Here is an 18,187-nt window from a genome sequence, read left to right as displayed (position 1 = left end):
CTCTTCACCACCTAGACCTCCTAGCAGTTACTGAGTTGGCTGAGACCAGATAACTTCTCTCTGCACCACCTTGTTCACGGATACAGCTATTTTCCTGACAGTAGACCTGGCTATACTAAAGGAGGTGGTCCCCTACTGGTACTCTCACTGTAAAGTGAAACTTATAAAACAACCCTCACCTAAATCACAATCTCAAACAAAATGCCTTTTAGCAGAAATTGCTTTACCCATTACTACATGTATCTAGTTAGCTTGTTACATAGCTCCATCCTCTACAGAAGTTTAAACATGTAAATTATTCAATTTTATCCCACACAAACAACAAGAATAACATAATTATGTTGGATGACTACAGCATTAACATAGTAAAGCGCATTCATTTAGAGGTCTTAGACTACTTCACTGAACAAATGGCAACTAGTAAAGCTACCTACCAAACCCATCCTTTTTACCAAAAAGACACTCTTATTGATCACATCATCTCAAATAGCCCAAACACAATCTCTGCCATCATGATTCACTCACTCTCATTTAGTTTTCATTGCCTCATTAGTTTCTCCATTTTATATCCAGCTCTCAAAAGAAAACCAAAATAATTTTTTTTTCAGATCTAAATCCACTGCCAGTTTTGCAAAACTATCTTCAACTCTGCATCTTCCCATGACGGGAACCCTATTCGAGACACCAGTGATCCTAACAAAGCAGCTAAACTTCTTAGAAACAGTCTCTTTAGTCTACAAGACAGAAGCTTTCTCCTAATGTCTAGACTTTCTAACTCCAGACCCTGAAGGGGTAACTCATGAGTTAAAATCCCTCCTCAATCTCCAGCATGAGTCCTGCCACTCCTGGAAATCTAATCCCAATCCAGAAAACAGTAAGAAGTAGACAAATGTGAGGAAAGACCAGAAGACTCAAAAGTAATTCCACAGTACACCTTTAAAACTGTCTTAAATACAGCCCTAGTACATTTTGGAAAGAAATCAATAACCTCAGCGGACATTACCTGTTTCAGACTTCTACAAGTACTTCATTCAGTTTATCTGCAGGTGATTTCCACTGGCACTTTAGTGATCTCCCCAAATGTGCTGCAGAATGCTCCCTCATCCAACCCAATCTTCCTATTTTTGTTTCTGTCAGATCTTGTCTAAAGACATCATATCTTTACCAGAACAAATAAATTGAAATGTCCCACAGGTACACATGGCTTACATCCATGGTTCATATACCACTGTCATGACTTTATTGTTGCACTCCTGAAACAAATTTTAAATGTGTGTCTTGCTCCCAACACCATGCCTAATATATGAAAATCTGTCAACTTTGAAAACAAAAAGAACCCACACTTCTGTCAGGCTATTGCTCCATTCCATCCTTCCAACCCTGTGCAAAATCTTGGTGAAAACTGTCTACCTTTAACTCACAGACTATATTACTAAATCCCACCTTTTTTTCACACAAGCAGCATGGCTTCTGGCCAGGAAGGAGAATGGCCATAGTAACCTGGTCTCTGACCAATGAAATTCTCATGTCAGTGGACAAAGACATGTCTGATATAATTTATATGGACCTCACCAGAGGCTTTGACTTAATCATTTACTTTCCTCTTATATGCTTTTTGGTACTAAATAAAACCTCAGCAGATCCAAGAAAACTTTAACAATATATAATTGCGACAAACATCCCCTTAGAGCAAGTCTCCTATTTTAAGTATCTTGGTCTCTAGTTAGACCCCTCAATCAACTTCCACCTGCAAAAATTTCTTGGCACAAAAAATATACCTGTTTCTCACACTTCACCAGATCTGCAATAGGGAAAGGATTCCAACTTCCTCTACTCAAATTCAGACTCCCTCTTATATCAGCAGCCTCAACTAGAAACTACACCATTATTCAAAAAATAGAAAACAAAATCTGTAGATTTATTAATAATCAAAGACTACTGTATAACACTAAAAAAAAAGCAAACTGGCTCCTGGTTAACCAATGAGCAGACCAGCTCCTAGGATCACAACTGATCCAGCTCCTTCATGAACACAGTCTTCCTCCTTTAACCACATAACTGACAAGATATACCCTTACATACAACCTAAGAAACTTGAAACACTTAGGCCCTGAAACCCAAATTCCACACTCCAAGCTATTTATATCTGTCCATGCATTCTCAGTTCTATGCCCCAAACTGTGAGAGTCCCTCCAACATGAAACTAAAAACTTAACTTCTTATTTAAAATTCTCTTCTCTACTAAAATCATGCGTAGTTAAGTAAGCAAAATGTACGTGTTACTGTCCAAGTAATGTCACTTAAGTCTAATTTAACTGTTCTCTACTCCAACTCAGCCATTTAGATCCTTTACTCCTTTTCACATCTCTAATTTATTTTACACTAATTTCTCAAGTGTTTTGAAATCTTTTTTTCATATTGCAAATTATTACATTGGATTTGCTACTTAGCCATTTCATTACTCAACTGTTGTACTGCTTTACTGTTACTTATGTCTTATTGTACTCTTACCTATTTTGTATGCCTGGACAGTTTTTGACTACAAGCTGAGACTGGAATTGGTTAGAATCGATCAGTGCTCTGCCCTGATAAATAAACTGAAATAAATGGGCTCTATAATAGAAGGGAAAAAAAACTCATTACACGCAAAAATAAGCTTAACTCTCAAGATGTCAAAAATGCTCCTGCTAAATTAAACAAGGAACTCTCAAATCTGATTAAATAAACCAAAGCCAGATATGTGGTAAAAAATAGCCACCCAGGAGAAGAATAACTACAAAGTCATCACTAAGTAGGTTAGAAACTTAAGAAACAACCCTCAGCACTGTGCGGGGTTAATGGTAAATTAAGACATTGCTAGTCCGCCAGCAGATACATTTAACCAAATGTAAAATTTAACTCAAACTTCCCTCCCCTCTCCCTTCCAATTTTCTCAGGTCATGTACCTGCATTTATTGACCCTTCAGATCTCCCAAGAACAAGTTTTCAAGTCATTATCTAAGACCAAGAACACTACATCTAAGGGGATGGAAAACATACCAGGTTGCCCTCTGGTCAGACTGAAAAATGACTTGCCAGACCTCCTGCAAAGGTTATTTAATATCAGCCTCAAAACAGGTTTCATGCCACATGAATGGAGGACAGCAACAGTTATTCCCTTCAGTAAAGGTGGGGCTTCAACAGATCTGCATCATTATATACCCATAAGCCTGACCAGCCTCATGTGCAAGTCTATGGAAAGAATTATTAAGGAATTAATAAAACAGAATGTAGATAACCTACAGACTTTTGATCCAGGCCAGTTTGGACTCATCAAAGGCAGATCCTGCCTACTTAACCTGATTGCTACAGTAACTTTTTCAAAGTGGTCAGTGGACGAGGTCAAATCAGTACACATCACATATCTAGACCTCACAGAGGTGTTTATTGTCTCACAATCAGGTATCATAGGTAAACTAACTGAGTTAAATGTTAATCCCTATGTAAGTCATTAGACAGCAAATTGGCTCATACATAGAGCCAAGGAAATAAAGATGGGCAGCTCTACTGCCTCCAAAAAACCTGTCACTAGTTGTCTTCCCCAGGGGTCATTTCGTGGGCCACTCCTCTTTGGCATTTACATCTTGAAGGTCAAAGCAAATCTTAAGTATTTATGGTTGACCCAGTTTGCTGATGCCATCATAACCTCCCCAGAAGACTCAACTATCCTCCAAGATGGCCTGCCTCAAATAAGTGGCTGATGTCAAAACCATGGACTAAAACTAAATGTCAAGAAGACAGAAATGCACTCGACCACCACAACACAACACCAACCCCAGAACACATAGCTCACCACCACGGTGTGCCCCTCAACCCAAGCCCTTAAGGAAAAACACTTTGCCCAATGTACTAATCATAAGAGACTCAGTTGTGAGGCACACTGATGTCCCACTCACTAGGTTGAACAAGGAGAAGGTGACAATCAGTTGTCTATCAGGTGCCAGGATCCGCCACATAACACATGCACTCAGGTCACTCCACAAGAAGTACAAATATGACTCAGTCATTGTCCATATGGGTGTGAATGACCTGAGATGTACCTCCATGGACTATATGAAAAGAGATGTGATGGAACTTTTGGATTATGTGGCCCAGGCAGCTATGACTCTAGTCCTGAGCAGTATTCTACCGTCACCCAGAATGATACCACAGTATGAGCAGAAAATGATTGACTTCAACAATTAGCTAAGTTTCTGGTATCATTCTAAAGGGATCCAGCATCTGTCTACCTGGGATGACATGATCGACAGACCTCGATATTTTGCCAGAGATGGCCTGCATCTGTCACCCCTGGGATTCCGGGTACTGGCTAAGGCTCTTGCCACCCCTATAATGCCTTTTTTGGCAGTTTTCCAAAGACCAACATTCCGCCATAATAGCTACAAACAAATGCAATCTGAGGGTCATGCTACTCAATGCTAGATGTCTAAATCTCAAGATGCACTCACATGAAGCTCTCCTCAAAATGGAGAATGTCGACATCTGTGCTGTAATGGAGACCTGGTGGTTTAAAGAGGAGGAAAGCACCCCTGCTCTCCCAGGCTACAACTCCTTCCATACCTTTTGGCCCCAGAATGTGGCTGGAAGCTCCAAAAGCAGTGGTGTCTCCATATTCTTAAAGGATGCGCACTCCTCTAGACTGATAGCCTAGCATAATGCATCTGAGATACTTCAGGTGCAACTAACACTGAGTAAGATAGCGATACAAGTCATAGCCTGCTACAGAACCCCAAACATGTCCCTAGACTCACATGCCAACTTCCTAAGCACCCTGGAATTGATCAAGGTCTAACCCAATACTCTTATACTGGGTGACTTCAACTACCCTTCTATCAACTGGGAAGACTGTTCAAGTACCAATGTACAGGCCCAATGCTTTCTGGAATTTATCAATTCCAATGCCCTGGACCAGCTCATTCTCACCCTCACTAGAGGAAGCAACATCCTCGACCTGGTTATCACCACCATGGGAGACTGTTGCTCCACACCTATAGTCAGTTCCTCCCTGGTTAAATCTGACCACAGACTGATCACCATGGAAATCTCCATCTCAACTACACCCCCTTTTAAGGTGACCACCCTGAAAAAGTTCTCTAAAGCCAAATTTGGGCTCCTAAAAGCAGAGGTGGCTAACCTCTTGGCTCCTATGCCAATGGAAAATAGCTGCATGACTGCAGAATCATACATCAATGCTCTGTACGAGCATGTACAGAAATGCATGGACCTTGGCATACCAAATAGAACTAAAATGCTCTCCTCCAAAAAAAGGAAGCCAATCTGGTGATTCCCTGCCATCAATAAAGTTTACAACAGAAGGAAGAAACTGTTGCAGAAAAAAATGAAGCCAAAAGACTAGAAAACCTCTATTATCAGTCCCAACTAAAAGCTGAGATCCCTTATCAAATCCTTTAAATGGCTAAATGCTATGAAGGCAGAACTGTGGCTGACACCAAAAACAACCATAAAGCCTTCTATAGCTATATCAACAACCTCAAAGGCAATACCCAGATTTGCTCTGAGTTATTGCAGAATGGCACCTCCTATACTGAGCCAACAGATATAGTCAACATACTGGCAAACGGATTCAGTGCCAACTTTACCCCCCCCCCCCCAAGGGCCCTAACACAATAACAGATGAAAGCCTGGTACCAACCATTTCTGCAGCACAGGTAAAAGCTGCATTGTCCAAAGCCAAGAATACAGCATCCATGGGACCTGATAATATCCCTGGCTGCATCCTACATGAGCTACAAAATGAACTGGCACCACATCTGTGTGCACTGTTCAATCACAGCCTTACCTCAGGCTATGTCCCTAACGAATGGTGCACTTCTACAGTCATCTCACTCCATAAAGGGGGAGCAACTACAGACCCTGGGAACTATTGCTCCATTAGCCTGACAAGCCTGGTATGCAAAGCTATGGAGTGCATCATCATGGACCTGCTTAACAAAGATATAGGCGATCTCCAAACTGTTGACCCCAAACAGTTTGGCTGTATCAAGGTGAGATCCTGCCTGCTGAACCTGGTTGACTTGTTTGAGGCAGTCACCAAGGTTGTAGATAAGGGTAAGGCAGTGCAGACAGCCTACCTCGACCTGGCCAATGCCTTTGATACCATTCCCCACTCAAGTATCATTGATAAACTCACCAAACTAGGCATCAATCCTTACATCACTAGGTGGGTTGCAAATTGGCTTACAGACAGGACTTAAAGAGTGAAAGTTGTGGATTCTAAGTCAGACTGTAGATCAGTCATGAATGGAGTCCCACAGGGCTTGGTCCTGGGCCCTCTCCTGTTTGGCATCTACTTCTCAGAAGTCCAGGCCAACACAGAAGGACTCTGACTGACTAAGTTTGCTCTTGACTGCAATCTAGGAGTCATTATCAACTCCCCAAGTGATGCAGACATCCTATAATATGGCCTCTCTGAGACCAATGACTGGTGTCGGAACCATGCCCTGAAGCTTAACGCCAAAAAATGCGTTATCATCCCCTTCGGAAAAAACTCAGTTCCCACAAATTACCACATTGATGGGAACCCACTGAACACTGAAGGGGCCATAAGAGATCTGGGCACCCAGGTCAACAGCCACCTCACCTTCAACCACCACATAGCCACTGTGGTCAGAAAGTCCTTCTATGTGGCACATCTTATAACCAAAGGTTTTGCATCCAGGAAGAAAGAGGTCATCATCCATCTCTACTCATCCCTCATTAGAGCAATCATCAAATATAACACCCTGTTTGGCATGTACCTGACCAGATACCTACAACAGCTGGAGAGGCCACAAAAGTACCTCATAAAAAGAATCCCAGGCCTTAAACACATGTCCTACATGGACAGATCAAGAAACTTCAGCTGTTCTCAGTCTCTTATTGTCTACTTAGAGGTGATCTCTGCTTGACTTACAAAGCCATGTCCAAACCTGCCCTACTTGAAATTTTACACCTAAAGAAATCCTAATGCCCCTGTGCCACACACTCAAGAGATCACAACCTCATTATCACAATTAACAGAACATGCTGGAGGGACAGGTTCATCTCCCAAAGACTGCCCCTACTCTGGAATAAGCTTCTCATTCATGTCAAGCAGAGCACCTCTCTGGCCCTCTTCAATAGAAATCTTGATGAATGGATGGGTAACAGAAAGTTCACTCCAGGAATCATTCCAGTTGCACTACTGGATACGGGCACTTTGAACTAACATTGGGTGGCATGGTGCCTGGGCAATTTTGTTTTGGGCAAGGCTTGTAAAGGCTCCAGGGCCATTAGCCTAGTACACACCTATGAACCTACAAGAAATGTATAATCATATCCTTTCGCAAGCATAGCTCCCCTTGTAACGATCATGTTGACAGCACTGCCTTGAAAACTGATGCTGTAGTCAGGGATCTGGGAACCTATTTTGACAATGAACTGTCCTTTAATCATCATGTATCCAGTACTGAAAGGAACTACTTTTTTATCACAGTTTACATCTAAAGATATGGAGACCAGATCCAGGGATGTAAATATTTCACTGTACTTAGCCTTAATTAGGCAAATCATATAATGCTCCTTTTTGTATGTACTTGTCCAAACACTGGTCACAAATAGAATGGCTCTACCTCCTCCAAAATTTCTTTCATTAGTCGGGTGCCCAAGGGTTCAGTCCTTGAGCCATTTCTCTGTGGCATTTACATCTTAGAGATCAAAGCTAGTATAAAAGTATTGTGGCTGACCACTTTGCTGACAATTGCAAACTTTATGTCATCATAAAACTCCTGAGGACATCAGGGTCTTACAAGAGTGCCTGTCCCAAGCAAAGAGTTGATGCCAAAACCACAGAGTGAAACAATATGTCAAGAAATGTTTAATCATGTCATTTGGCAAGCCTGACTCCTTTGTAACAATCACATCGACAACACCCCCATTGAAAATTGATCCCATAGTTAGAGATCTGAGTACCTCTGTTGACAATGATCTGTCCTTTGATCACCATGAAGCCACTATTATAAGCAAATCTTTTTTCATTACACAGCTTATATCTCAGGGCACAGTATCCCAATCTAGGGACACAAGAGTTCCACTGTACTCGGCACTCATTAGACAAATCATCAGGTCTAATAACCCTTTTGGTATGTACCCATCCAAACACTTTTCATAGCTAGAATGACCCCAGTGCTTCCTTGGCGAGAAAATCAGGGAGTAAATCATAAAAACTATGCTGGCCAACTCAAAATCTTAACCCTCATGTCAGCATCATACAGGCTGCTGAGATGCAGCATCTGTCTCATGTATACAGCCTCCACAATCCCTATCCTGTCAGACCTATTACACATTTACAAGCTCAGTTGTGAATAAACACCACTGGAGGAATCTTGGTCTCTTCTGTGACATTAATAGAACATGTTAGAGGGATAGGCATGTATCACAGAGAATTCCACTTCTATGGAAATGTGTTCCACTCCACATCAAATAAAATACTTCTCATCAGCCTTTTCAAATTTAATTTGAATGAATGGATGGCTGGCAGCAAATGTATCCCTGGTTTAGCACCCTTGTTGTTCATGGAACATGTAAATGTCCCAGCATATCCTTGTTCTACCTGTTTCTTTGTTATTTGTATGCAAAATGTAACAGCTAAAGCTACCTTGGGAATGTAAGGCTATGCTTCATAACATCCCTGCAGAGCAATAGCCTAGTAAATACCTATTAAAAGTATGAAAAGTATAACCTGTTCTGAGGCTGTATGATGGAGTTGGTTTTGTTATGTAAGTCATGTAAGGAATAAAATCATTTGAACGGATTATGTTGGGGGTGAATGTTTCCACAGGAAAAAAAATTCTCTTTCAAGCCTGTCTGGTGACTCCAGTTCACATTACTGGTCTTGACCGATGGGACTGTAATATTTTATTTTTTGTCATCTTGTATAAGCTCATGGTAAGAGACACTTACAAAAATACAGAATGTCAGGGACCTCACCTAGAAGCCCTGTGAATTAGCCCAGACCTATGAAGTTAAAGACCTGTGCAGAAAATGCACTTAGTAAGAAATTATCAACTTGTGATACAACTTATCTGCTCCTGTCTGTTAATTACCAGACTGTTCTGGTCATACATTATCATCAGATCTCCTTACCATTGACTGTGACACTTGCTGTAGTTATGGTGTAGTTCAGATTGTTTGCATTATTCAGGATGGCCCTTATCACACTCGGTGAATCAAGAAAAGCTGTGGTGTTCCAGTTAAACTGTGAGGTTGCAAGGGTCAGTGTGCTGCTGTTACTAAAAGAATAAAAGAAAACAATTATTATTCAGTCTAATAAGGTTTATGATATATGAGCAAATGGGTCTATGATTACTCATCGCATTGTAAAAGCTTCCCTCACACCCTCTGCTACTTATATATACCAACTCTGAGATCGCACTACAGTGGGGAAAGGACACATTTCCTTATCCCTACCGTAATGCGATCTTAGAACAGCTCGATGAATGACATGTTCAATGTTATATGCTGTTTGATGCTTTTACCATTCAGTGAATAACCACAGACCCTCAGCAAACAGTAATTCAAAGAAAATTAAAACTTTAAGAAGCAAAGTGTAACTGGAGGCATATAATATATATAGAACATCAAATATATCAAGAAATTTTCTTCAAAGGCAAAATAAATAGATATGTTCAAAGCCATCAGAATAGCGACACATGAAAATAAAGGTTGATATTGAGGACAAAGAGTGTAGTTTTAAGGCCTATGGACATAGAACAAACTTAGCCTTCCCCAAAAATACATTTCGAAGGTCTGAGTCTAACTATTAAAAAATATGTTGTCAAATGTGTTTACTGAAATAAGGTATTCCAAAATATGTCCAAATGAAATTCTGAAAGTATTTTTCTTCATGTGGAACAAAGTCAAATCCTGTCTACAGCAGTTTGCACCTCTTGCCTCCCCTAATAAAGTAATCACGTTATGTGTTTTTGCATCTTGCAGGACAGAGGTTCTGCCCTTTGGAAGTGACTGTTCATTGAACTGTAAGTAGGTTATGTTTTTAACATTGCCATCTGTGCTGAGCAAATGTGGGAAAATTAAAGCATGTGAGAAAGGAAATAAAATCTCTGCAGATATAGATTGCAGTGAATATGTTAACAATATTGACAGTAGACAACTGTAGTATCCAGACGCTTACATTTTGCAAAGAAGAGGCTGGTAAAGTTGAATGATTCTATGTGTTTGACTATAAAGGTTAGACTACCACTATTCAATATATGTCAGAGGGCTTGATTGAATAACTGATAAATAATAATAAAAATGAAAGCATCCATTTTATATGTAACTAATGTGTTTGTAATAAAACCACTAACTGTATTTTAACTGTACTGCAAAAGAGCAAGTATGCTTTGCTGTAACTAAGGCAGCTCAGAGAAGATGGAGAGGTATCCGTATCATCAGTATACTAAGAAAGCAGATGGACATTCTCAAAAGAGATTTAGATTTATTTGATCAGCAGTAATGTATCCGCAAAGCATATTCATATAGAACTCATCACTGTACTACTTTGAGACAGCTCCACTGACTTGAACTGCCCAACCTCCTAACCTACAATCAGCTCTGCCTCTGTCATTCGATCTATTACCTCGCCAATAAGTGTCCGGCTCTCAAAAACCTAGTACAACATCACTCAGCCAAAAGGCCTCTTAGATCATCAAGCAAACTACTACTAGAAGTCACCAACAGCTACAATAGCTTTGGAGATGCACTATATAGTAGCTCAGTAGCTAAAAAATGGAACTATGTCCCTACTAGCATTCAAAACATATTATCCAAAGCCTCCTTTGAAGACCTCATCAGGCAACATCTCAAGCAAAGTTGGCAGTGCCATGATTGCTCCCCAGGCTAGTGAAAGCAGATAAGGTACACATACTAAACCTAGAGTACTTGATAATAGTTTTCAATCTTACTTACAAACACTGGCTAATCTACAATGTATGTACTGTACCTGTGTACTATATATGTATTCTACCTATGTTCCAAATTTCAGCTGTATACCACAAATCTATTAATTACCTTTATTTTTAAATTAATATTTTTTGTTTGTTCTTTCCACTGTAACTGTTGATGTGCTGCATACCACTGTAAAAACATGTCTTTTGTAATTTGTGTGCACACTGATCATGTCTAAATAACTAAATGTATCTGTAATTTTTCTACGTGGAGCTTTTCTCCCCGGGCCTCTGCTGAAAAGGGCCTTTTTGGCTCAGTCAGACACCCCCAGTTAACAAATGTAAAATAAAATAAATAAATAAATAAATAAAGTGGTTTGATTTTACAAGATTATCAACGGTTTTAAAATTCATGGCTTATGTTCACTTACAATGAAATGTGGCAAGTGTCTTCATTTTTGTGTTTTATTACTCTAAAAGAAGGCATTAAAACTCAATAGCAGCATAAAATGTGTCTGCATAAATATATATAAGAATATACTGAAATGTCTATATAACATTTTAGTAGCAAGACACAGCAAACTTAAATTTTATGTTAATAAAAGAGATTTAATGTTATCACAACCATTATGGCAGTTAGTTTTATTTTAATTCAAAATAAATGAATACATGTAATGATCACATAAATACATTTGATTTATGTGCACAGTTCTAATCAGGAAAATAATCTTTCTGAATTTGGAAATTAATTTTAGCATTCTCAGAAGTTTAGAGCTATATTATCAGAAAACAAAAATATTACTTGTGAAGAATGGGCTTACAGTCACTTGCCTGGAGTAAACAAGCTCTTTGTTTTTCCTTTATTGTCTTCTGACCATTGAGCTGACCCTGGCTGTTGTACTTTGTTCATTTTCCAGGGATATAGTCCTTCAGTTTCTTTATCTTCTGGGATGTGAGGGTTGACTGAAGTGAGAGCAGCTTCATCATCTCTGACAGGGATCAGGGATTGATTTTAAGGCCTACTTACCTTGTGCTTACTTGTTGTCATACAATGGGTCTTTTCATTGCATAATCATGTTGTTTTGTGATGTGACCAGTTGGCTCAGCTGTCTTGCAGACAGGCAACTCAATGTGGTTCTCAGTCTCCATCAGGGATTTTACCTTTACTAGTGTGCCCCAAACATAAAACACTCCTCTCCCTCCAAAGACAGCTGATGAAGCCTAAACTTCATAACTTCTGTCCTCATACAATGCCAGATCAAACAGGTGCTGAACCCTTTAGTCAAGCCGAGGTTGTCCAGATTATACTCGGGCTTTATCTTTCTTTGTCATTTGAGATAGCAACTCATGTAAAAATTGACCAAACAGGATAGCTTAAGTTGGCCTTTTGTTTGTATTTTATTGCTCACCTCTAAGTAGAACAAGACTGAATATAGAGAATTGTGTGTCATCTAGGGTCAGTACACGCCAGAAGTTTTACAATTTCTGGCACCAAGTATTCTACCCACAAGCTGCAACAGCCAGAGTAAGAATACCAAAGTAAGGGGGTGTGCTGGACTAAAGCTCCAAAATGGGGGTGCAGAGGACTTATATCTTCAAAAACATTTTTTTTTTAGTTTTCAGATTAGCTTGTAAAATATCTTAAGTAAATGCATTAAAAAATCATGTGCACTTGATTTGTTATTTTTGAGTTGATATAAGTGAGCTGTAGTGATTTCTCATTTGGTGTATTAAGAATAAAGCTATTTGTTGACATAATAATTTAACTGCAGAAGCAGTCAGAAAAGAAACATGGATCAACTGTAGTATCCAGCATGAAGGAGATTAATGCCCCTTCTGTTGTGAGGTAGAAAATAAAGAAATGAACCATGAGCAAATTTGAAATGAGCATTAATATGTAAATAATAGCTACCTTCTGAGTTATTAAAGCTCATTTCAAATTTGTTCACTGCTCTTTTTTTTATATTCTGCCCCACAGCTGTTGTATTTTCAGTTGAGTAAAAAGTGGTAGTTCTGTCAAATCAAGGAGAATAAATACTGTTACCATAATGCAGAAAAGGAGAAAGTTAGAACACCAGTGGAAAAAGACCCTGTAACTGAAGGATGAGCATTATGCAGGTTACTAGTCAGAGGTTTCCTGTAAGTCAATGCCTTGTCGAGTGAAATCTCCAGTATGTCTAAGTAACCCGTATTGCTTTTGATAATGGGGGATTGAATGCGTAGCACAAGCCTTCTGATCAACTTGGAGAATTTTTCTTGCCTCAGACATTGAGGTTAGCGCTTAGCTCTTGGTGGATAAGACTGTTCATATTAAGTAAGAACAACATTTTCTAATAGATTTAGCACTAAATCATTCCTGGAGGCATTGCAAAGCACATGGATTGATCATTTCATTGCTGATCATTTTAGAAGTCATCATCCTTTTTATGGTTAAGGCCGACCAGTTGTGACTTTAACTCTAGGCCAACCTGGTTAGTTAGAGCTTACCAAAATTTTCTAGGGCTATTTATTTTTCCAATAATAAGGTCCTATCTGAGGTCTGTGACCTATTAAGCTGCATGAAGAGATGATCTCATTGTCTGTATTGTTCAGTCTCATCAGAGTATAAAGTATCTAATCTCATGCATACTTTTTACAAAGATGTCAACTAAACAAGTTATCACAAAGTTTCACTTAAATCACTAATTGTTTTTACTGTTCAGCAGCTAGGACACATGACAAGACAATAGACAGCCCTGATATACGTGTGTTAACAGCCTCAATGAGCTGAAATAGCAGAAACATTATTAAGTCCTGTCCCAGTGATAATTGCCAAGTCACACACTGAAAAAAGTTTACAATATTTTGAATACTTGACTCCAGAAGTAAGAACCGACAATTATTCTCTGCATTCAGGATTTTGGCTGTATTTGTGATGCATGCCTATGCCAAAGGTGTCACCAGATGTGCGGAAATAAGAAGTAAGATGTCCCAGAATGCAGCAGTGTGTGGATACATCCAGCTGCACTGAAGCCATCTTGCTAACTCCTCCACACACACAATAAATTTGGTTTGAATTTAACGTAATCAGCAAAATGAGCAATAAGTTAAAAAGCTGCATTGTTTGTCAGATCCTAATATCCCTTATGTTGTCTTTGCAGGTTAAAGACAAGGTGGAAAGATAGACCTGTTATGACAGATGCTAGAATAAGCTAGGATAAACAAGTCGTATATTTACATAAAATAGATGTAAAACATAAAATGAAAGGTTTTCAAAAATTTGTCAGTCATACATGTGTTATCCAAATTAATACTCATACAGACAGTAACCTGGTAAATATGAGTACAAAATTACATAAACAGAGAAGAAGAAGAATGAATTTTCCAGTGATAATATGTTTGACATCCTTGAGAAGAAGAAAACACTTATTTCTATAAGAATAAGGTAAGATAAGGTAAAATAACTCATCAGAATGCAAAAATACCAGCTCTATTGGAGGCTGTCAACATCTAAGCAGAAAGTATGATAGCTTGTGACAGGAAGTACACAGCAGTCCTATAAAGCTGTCTCATAGCAGAGTTATATATCTTGATACAATGGAAAATATTAGGTTACAAACCAACACCCTAATAATGGGCGATTTCAACTACTCCATCATTAACTGAGAAAACTACTCATGTACCAACTCTTTTGCTCAACGGAATTCATAAATTCCAATGCCTTGGATCAACTTATCCACACCCCCACCAGGGGCAGCAATATCCTAGACCTGGTCATTACCAACATGGCCGACCGGTGTTCCACACCAGAGGTCAATTCCTCATTCGTCAGATCCGACCACAAGCTAATCATATCAGACATCCACGTCCCACCCCACTCCCCATTAGGGAAACCACCATAAAAAATTTCTCCAAAGCCAACTTCAAGCTTCTTAATACAGAAGTGGCAAATGCCACGATACCCATGCAGACGGACAATAGAGGTATGACTGCTGAATACTACACAAATGCACTTTATAAGCATTTACATGAGTGCATGGATCATGTTATCCCTAACAGAACCAAGATGCTATTCTCCAAAAAAAGGAAGCCAATCTTGTGGTCCCCTGCCATAAACAAACTCTACAACAGAAGAAAGAAAATGTTGCAAAAAAGAGTAAAATCCCATGATTGGAGGAACTCCCTGGTGAGCCTCAGTAAGAAGCTGAGATCCCACATAAAATCCTCTAAAGCTAGTTATGAAAACAAAATTGCCACTGATTCTAAAGACAACCACAAAGTATTCTATAGCTATGTCAAGAATCTCAATGGCAACACTCAGATCTGCTCTGAGTTACAGCACAATGGCACTAAATATACAGAACCAACTGATATTACCAACAACCTGGCAGATAGGTTCAGTGCTAACTTTACCCACTCTCACCCCCTAAAGGGCCCATCTCTATACCGGAAGAATGCAAAGTTCCTGTAATCACAGCTATACAGGTAAAAAACACACTCTCCAAACCCAAGAACACAGCATCCATGGGACCTGACAACATCCCAGGCTGCGTTCTACATGAACTACAGAATGAACTGGCATCCCACCTAAGCACCATGTTCAATCATAGCCTCATCTCAGGCTTTGTGCCCACTGAATGGTGCACAGTGACAGTTATCCCACTCCACAAAGGGGGAGCCACCATGGACCCCGGGAATTACCACCCCATTAGCCTAATGAGCGTGGTCTGCAAGGTCATGGAATGTATCATCATGGAATTTATAAACAAAGACATTGGTAATCTCCAAACTCTGGACCCCACCCAGTTCAGGTTTGTAAAAGGCAGATCATGTCTCCAAAACCTGATAGACTTCTTTGAAGCAGTCATGAAAGCCGTAGATGAGGGTAAGGTGGTTCACACAGCCTATCTAGATCTCGCCAAGGCTTTTGACACCATTCCCCACTCTGGAATTATAGATAAACTCACTAAACTAGGCATAAATCCCTATGTCACAAGATGGGTTGCCAACTGGCTCACTGACAGAACCCACACTGTGAAAGGAGCAGACTCCAAATCCGACTTCAGATCAGTGACAAGTGGAGTACCACAGGGTTCAGTCCTGGGTCCTCTCCTGTTTGGTATCTACTTTTCTGAAGTACAGCCTAACACAGACGGTCTTTGGCTAATGAAGTTCACAGAGGCACAGGAAAATAATTTTATTGGGTGGCAAAAGTCAGGGTACCTTTTTGGCTAGGCTTATATAGGCCCTAGCACCAATAGCCTAGTACCTACCTATGAACCTATGAACCTATAAACAGATGACATGAAAAAATATTGTGTTAAATACCTTTTAATGTTTTAAAACATGACAAAACTGGTGTTTTTAAAAAAACAAAAGATCAAAAAGCTGCTAGTAAATTTTAAGGCAAGTGGTCCAGTAAAAAATATGGGAATGTAGCCTCATGTACATATATAGGGGTAGACTATTTACAGTTGGTTCTGTAGGAATCATGGAGTTTTACAGACATACATACATATATACATACAAATATTTCAAGCAGGAGCATTAATGCTCTTCTAGCTTGCCAATATACCAAAACAGTTGTTCCCATAATAAGTGTCCAGGCTGTTCTTAAAAATAAATAAATGTTCGGGCTGTTCTTAAAAATATCTAAACTAGTGCTTGCTTTAATGTGATATGGTCATGTATTCCATGCATCAGCTATTCTGTCAGAGAAGCAGTTAGTATGCTTCTCATTCCTATATAATTTATTTTATTTATTTATTTTACATTTCTTTACCGGGAAGAGGTTGACTGATGATTCTCTACTACATTTTGATAACACCAAACACTGCCAGAGGTAGTTGTCTTTAAATGTCCTATATACTTGAATAAGATCTCCACTTAAAGATGCACATGAGACACTGTACAAGTTCATAGGATCATAGGATCATAGCAAGTTCCTAGGCTATTGGACCTGATGCCCTTACAAGCTTAGCCAAGAATTTAGCACATGTTCCGACAAGTCAGCACCAGATGCCCCTGTCCAGCAGGGACACAGGTGGAATCTCAGGGGTGTATTTTTTGTTCCCATCCGGTTATGCAGGTTGTACTTAAAAAGGGTTAATGAGGTACTCTGCTTGACATGAAGAGGGAGTCTGTTCCACAGAAGTAGCAGTCTCTGGGACACAAATTTGTCCTGCCAACAAGTCCTATTGATGTCACACACCAGGTTGTGGTTTTGTGTGTGTGTTATTCAAATGGAGCTTGACTTGTGGATATGCAGCAATCCCATCAAGGTGGGGTCCGAGATTGCTTTGTATGCCAGACAGATGTCACCTCTGAGGAGTCTGTATGAGACTGAGTGGAGGGACAGGTCTTTTAGCCTATCTGTGTAGGGTTGATGCTTGAGGCCCTTGATTTTCCTGGTGAGGAACCTCTGTGGTCTCTCAAGCTGCAGCATTTGCTTTATGAGGTACATGCCGAAAGGGGCATTCTACTCAATAATGGGTCTTATAAGGGAAAAATACAGGGATGTTATGACCTCCTTGTCCCTGGATGAGATACCCTTCAGATATTTTAGTCTTTTATAATAACTTACATTTTCACATCCATGGATGCCCTTGGTATATTTCTGCTGTACTCTTTCCAGCTTACTCATACTTTTTTCTTATAAGGTTTCCTTATTGCTATTCCATACTCAAGTTTGGGTCTAATGTAACTAACAAACAATGACTTCATCATTTTTGATTTCCTAGACTTTCTAAATCTTTTTATACCACCTATAGTTCTATGACTGTCATTAACCAATTGATTGATATGATTAGAAAACCTCAAAGCTGGATCTACCTGTATATCAGGTCCTTAAATGAATTTACAGTTTTAATCACTGTGTGCTGTATAAAGTATTCACCTTTCAATTTATGCCTACCAAATCTCATGTGCTTAGTTTTTGATGTATTTATCAACATATTATTCTCCTGTGCCCAAATAGTCAATTTAGTCAAGTTATTTTGCAGACATGCCGTATCTGTAACACATGTAATCAGTTTACTCATTTTCTAGTCATCTGCATACAGACTGTTGAACACCTTAGATGAAAAAGATAGATCTGAAATATGCAAATAAAACATATGGGCCTAGGATAGATCCCTGTGGGATACCCTCACTGTAATTTCAAATTTCACCTGTCCAATCGCTGTATGATACTTTCCATGTCCTATTTGTAAGACATGCAGCTGTCCATCTTATCAAGTATAAAT

At 39.4% G+C, this 18,187-nt stretch overlaps 1 protein-coding gene across 2 annotated transcripts in view; it reads right to left on the bottom strand.

The window, feature by feature from the left end:
- The window catches only part of LOC122806611 (mucin-3A-like), a 391,121-nt gene that overhangs the window by 191,546 nt on the left and 181,388 nt on the right, over positions 1-18,187 (bottom strand). For both annotated transcript variants that reach the window (XM_044077178.1, XM_044077177.1), the window contains exon 9: positions 9,163-9,308. In XM_044077178.1, the coding sequence (XP_043933113.1) occupies positions 9,163-9,308 (146 nt within the window). The remainder of the gene's footprint in view (positions 1-9,162; positions 9,309-18,187) is intronic.

This window comes from Protopterus annectens, chromosome 7.part0 (assembly GCF_019279795.1).
Source record: "Protopterus annectens isolate FY-2018-M chromosome 7.part0, PAN1.0, whole genome shotgun sequence".
Classification (NCBI taxonomy): Eukaryota; Metazoa; Chordata; order Ceratodontiformes; family Protopteridae; genus Protopterus; species Protopterus annectens.
This window is presented reverse-complemented; position numbering and strand designations above follow the sequence as displayed.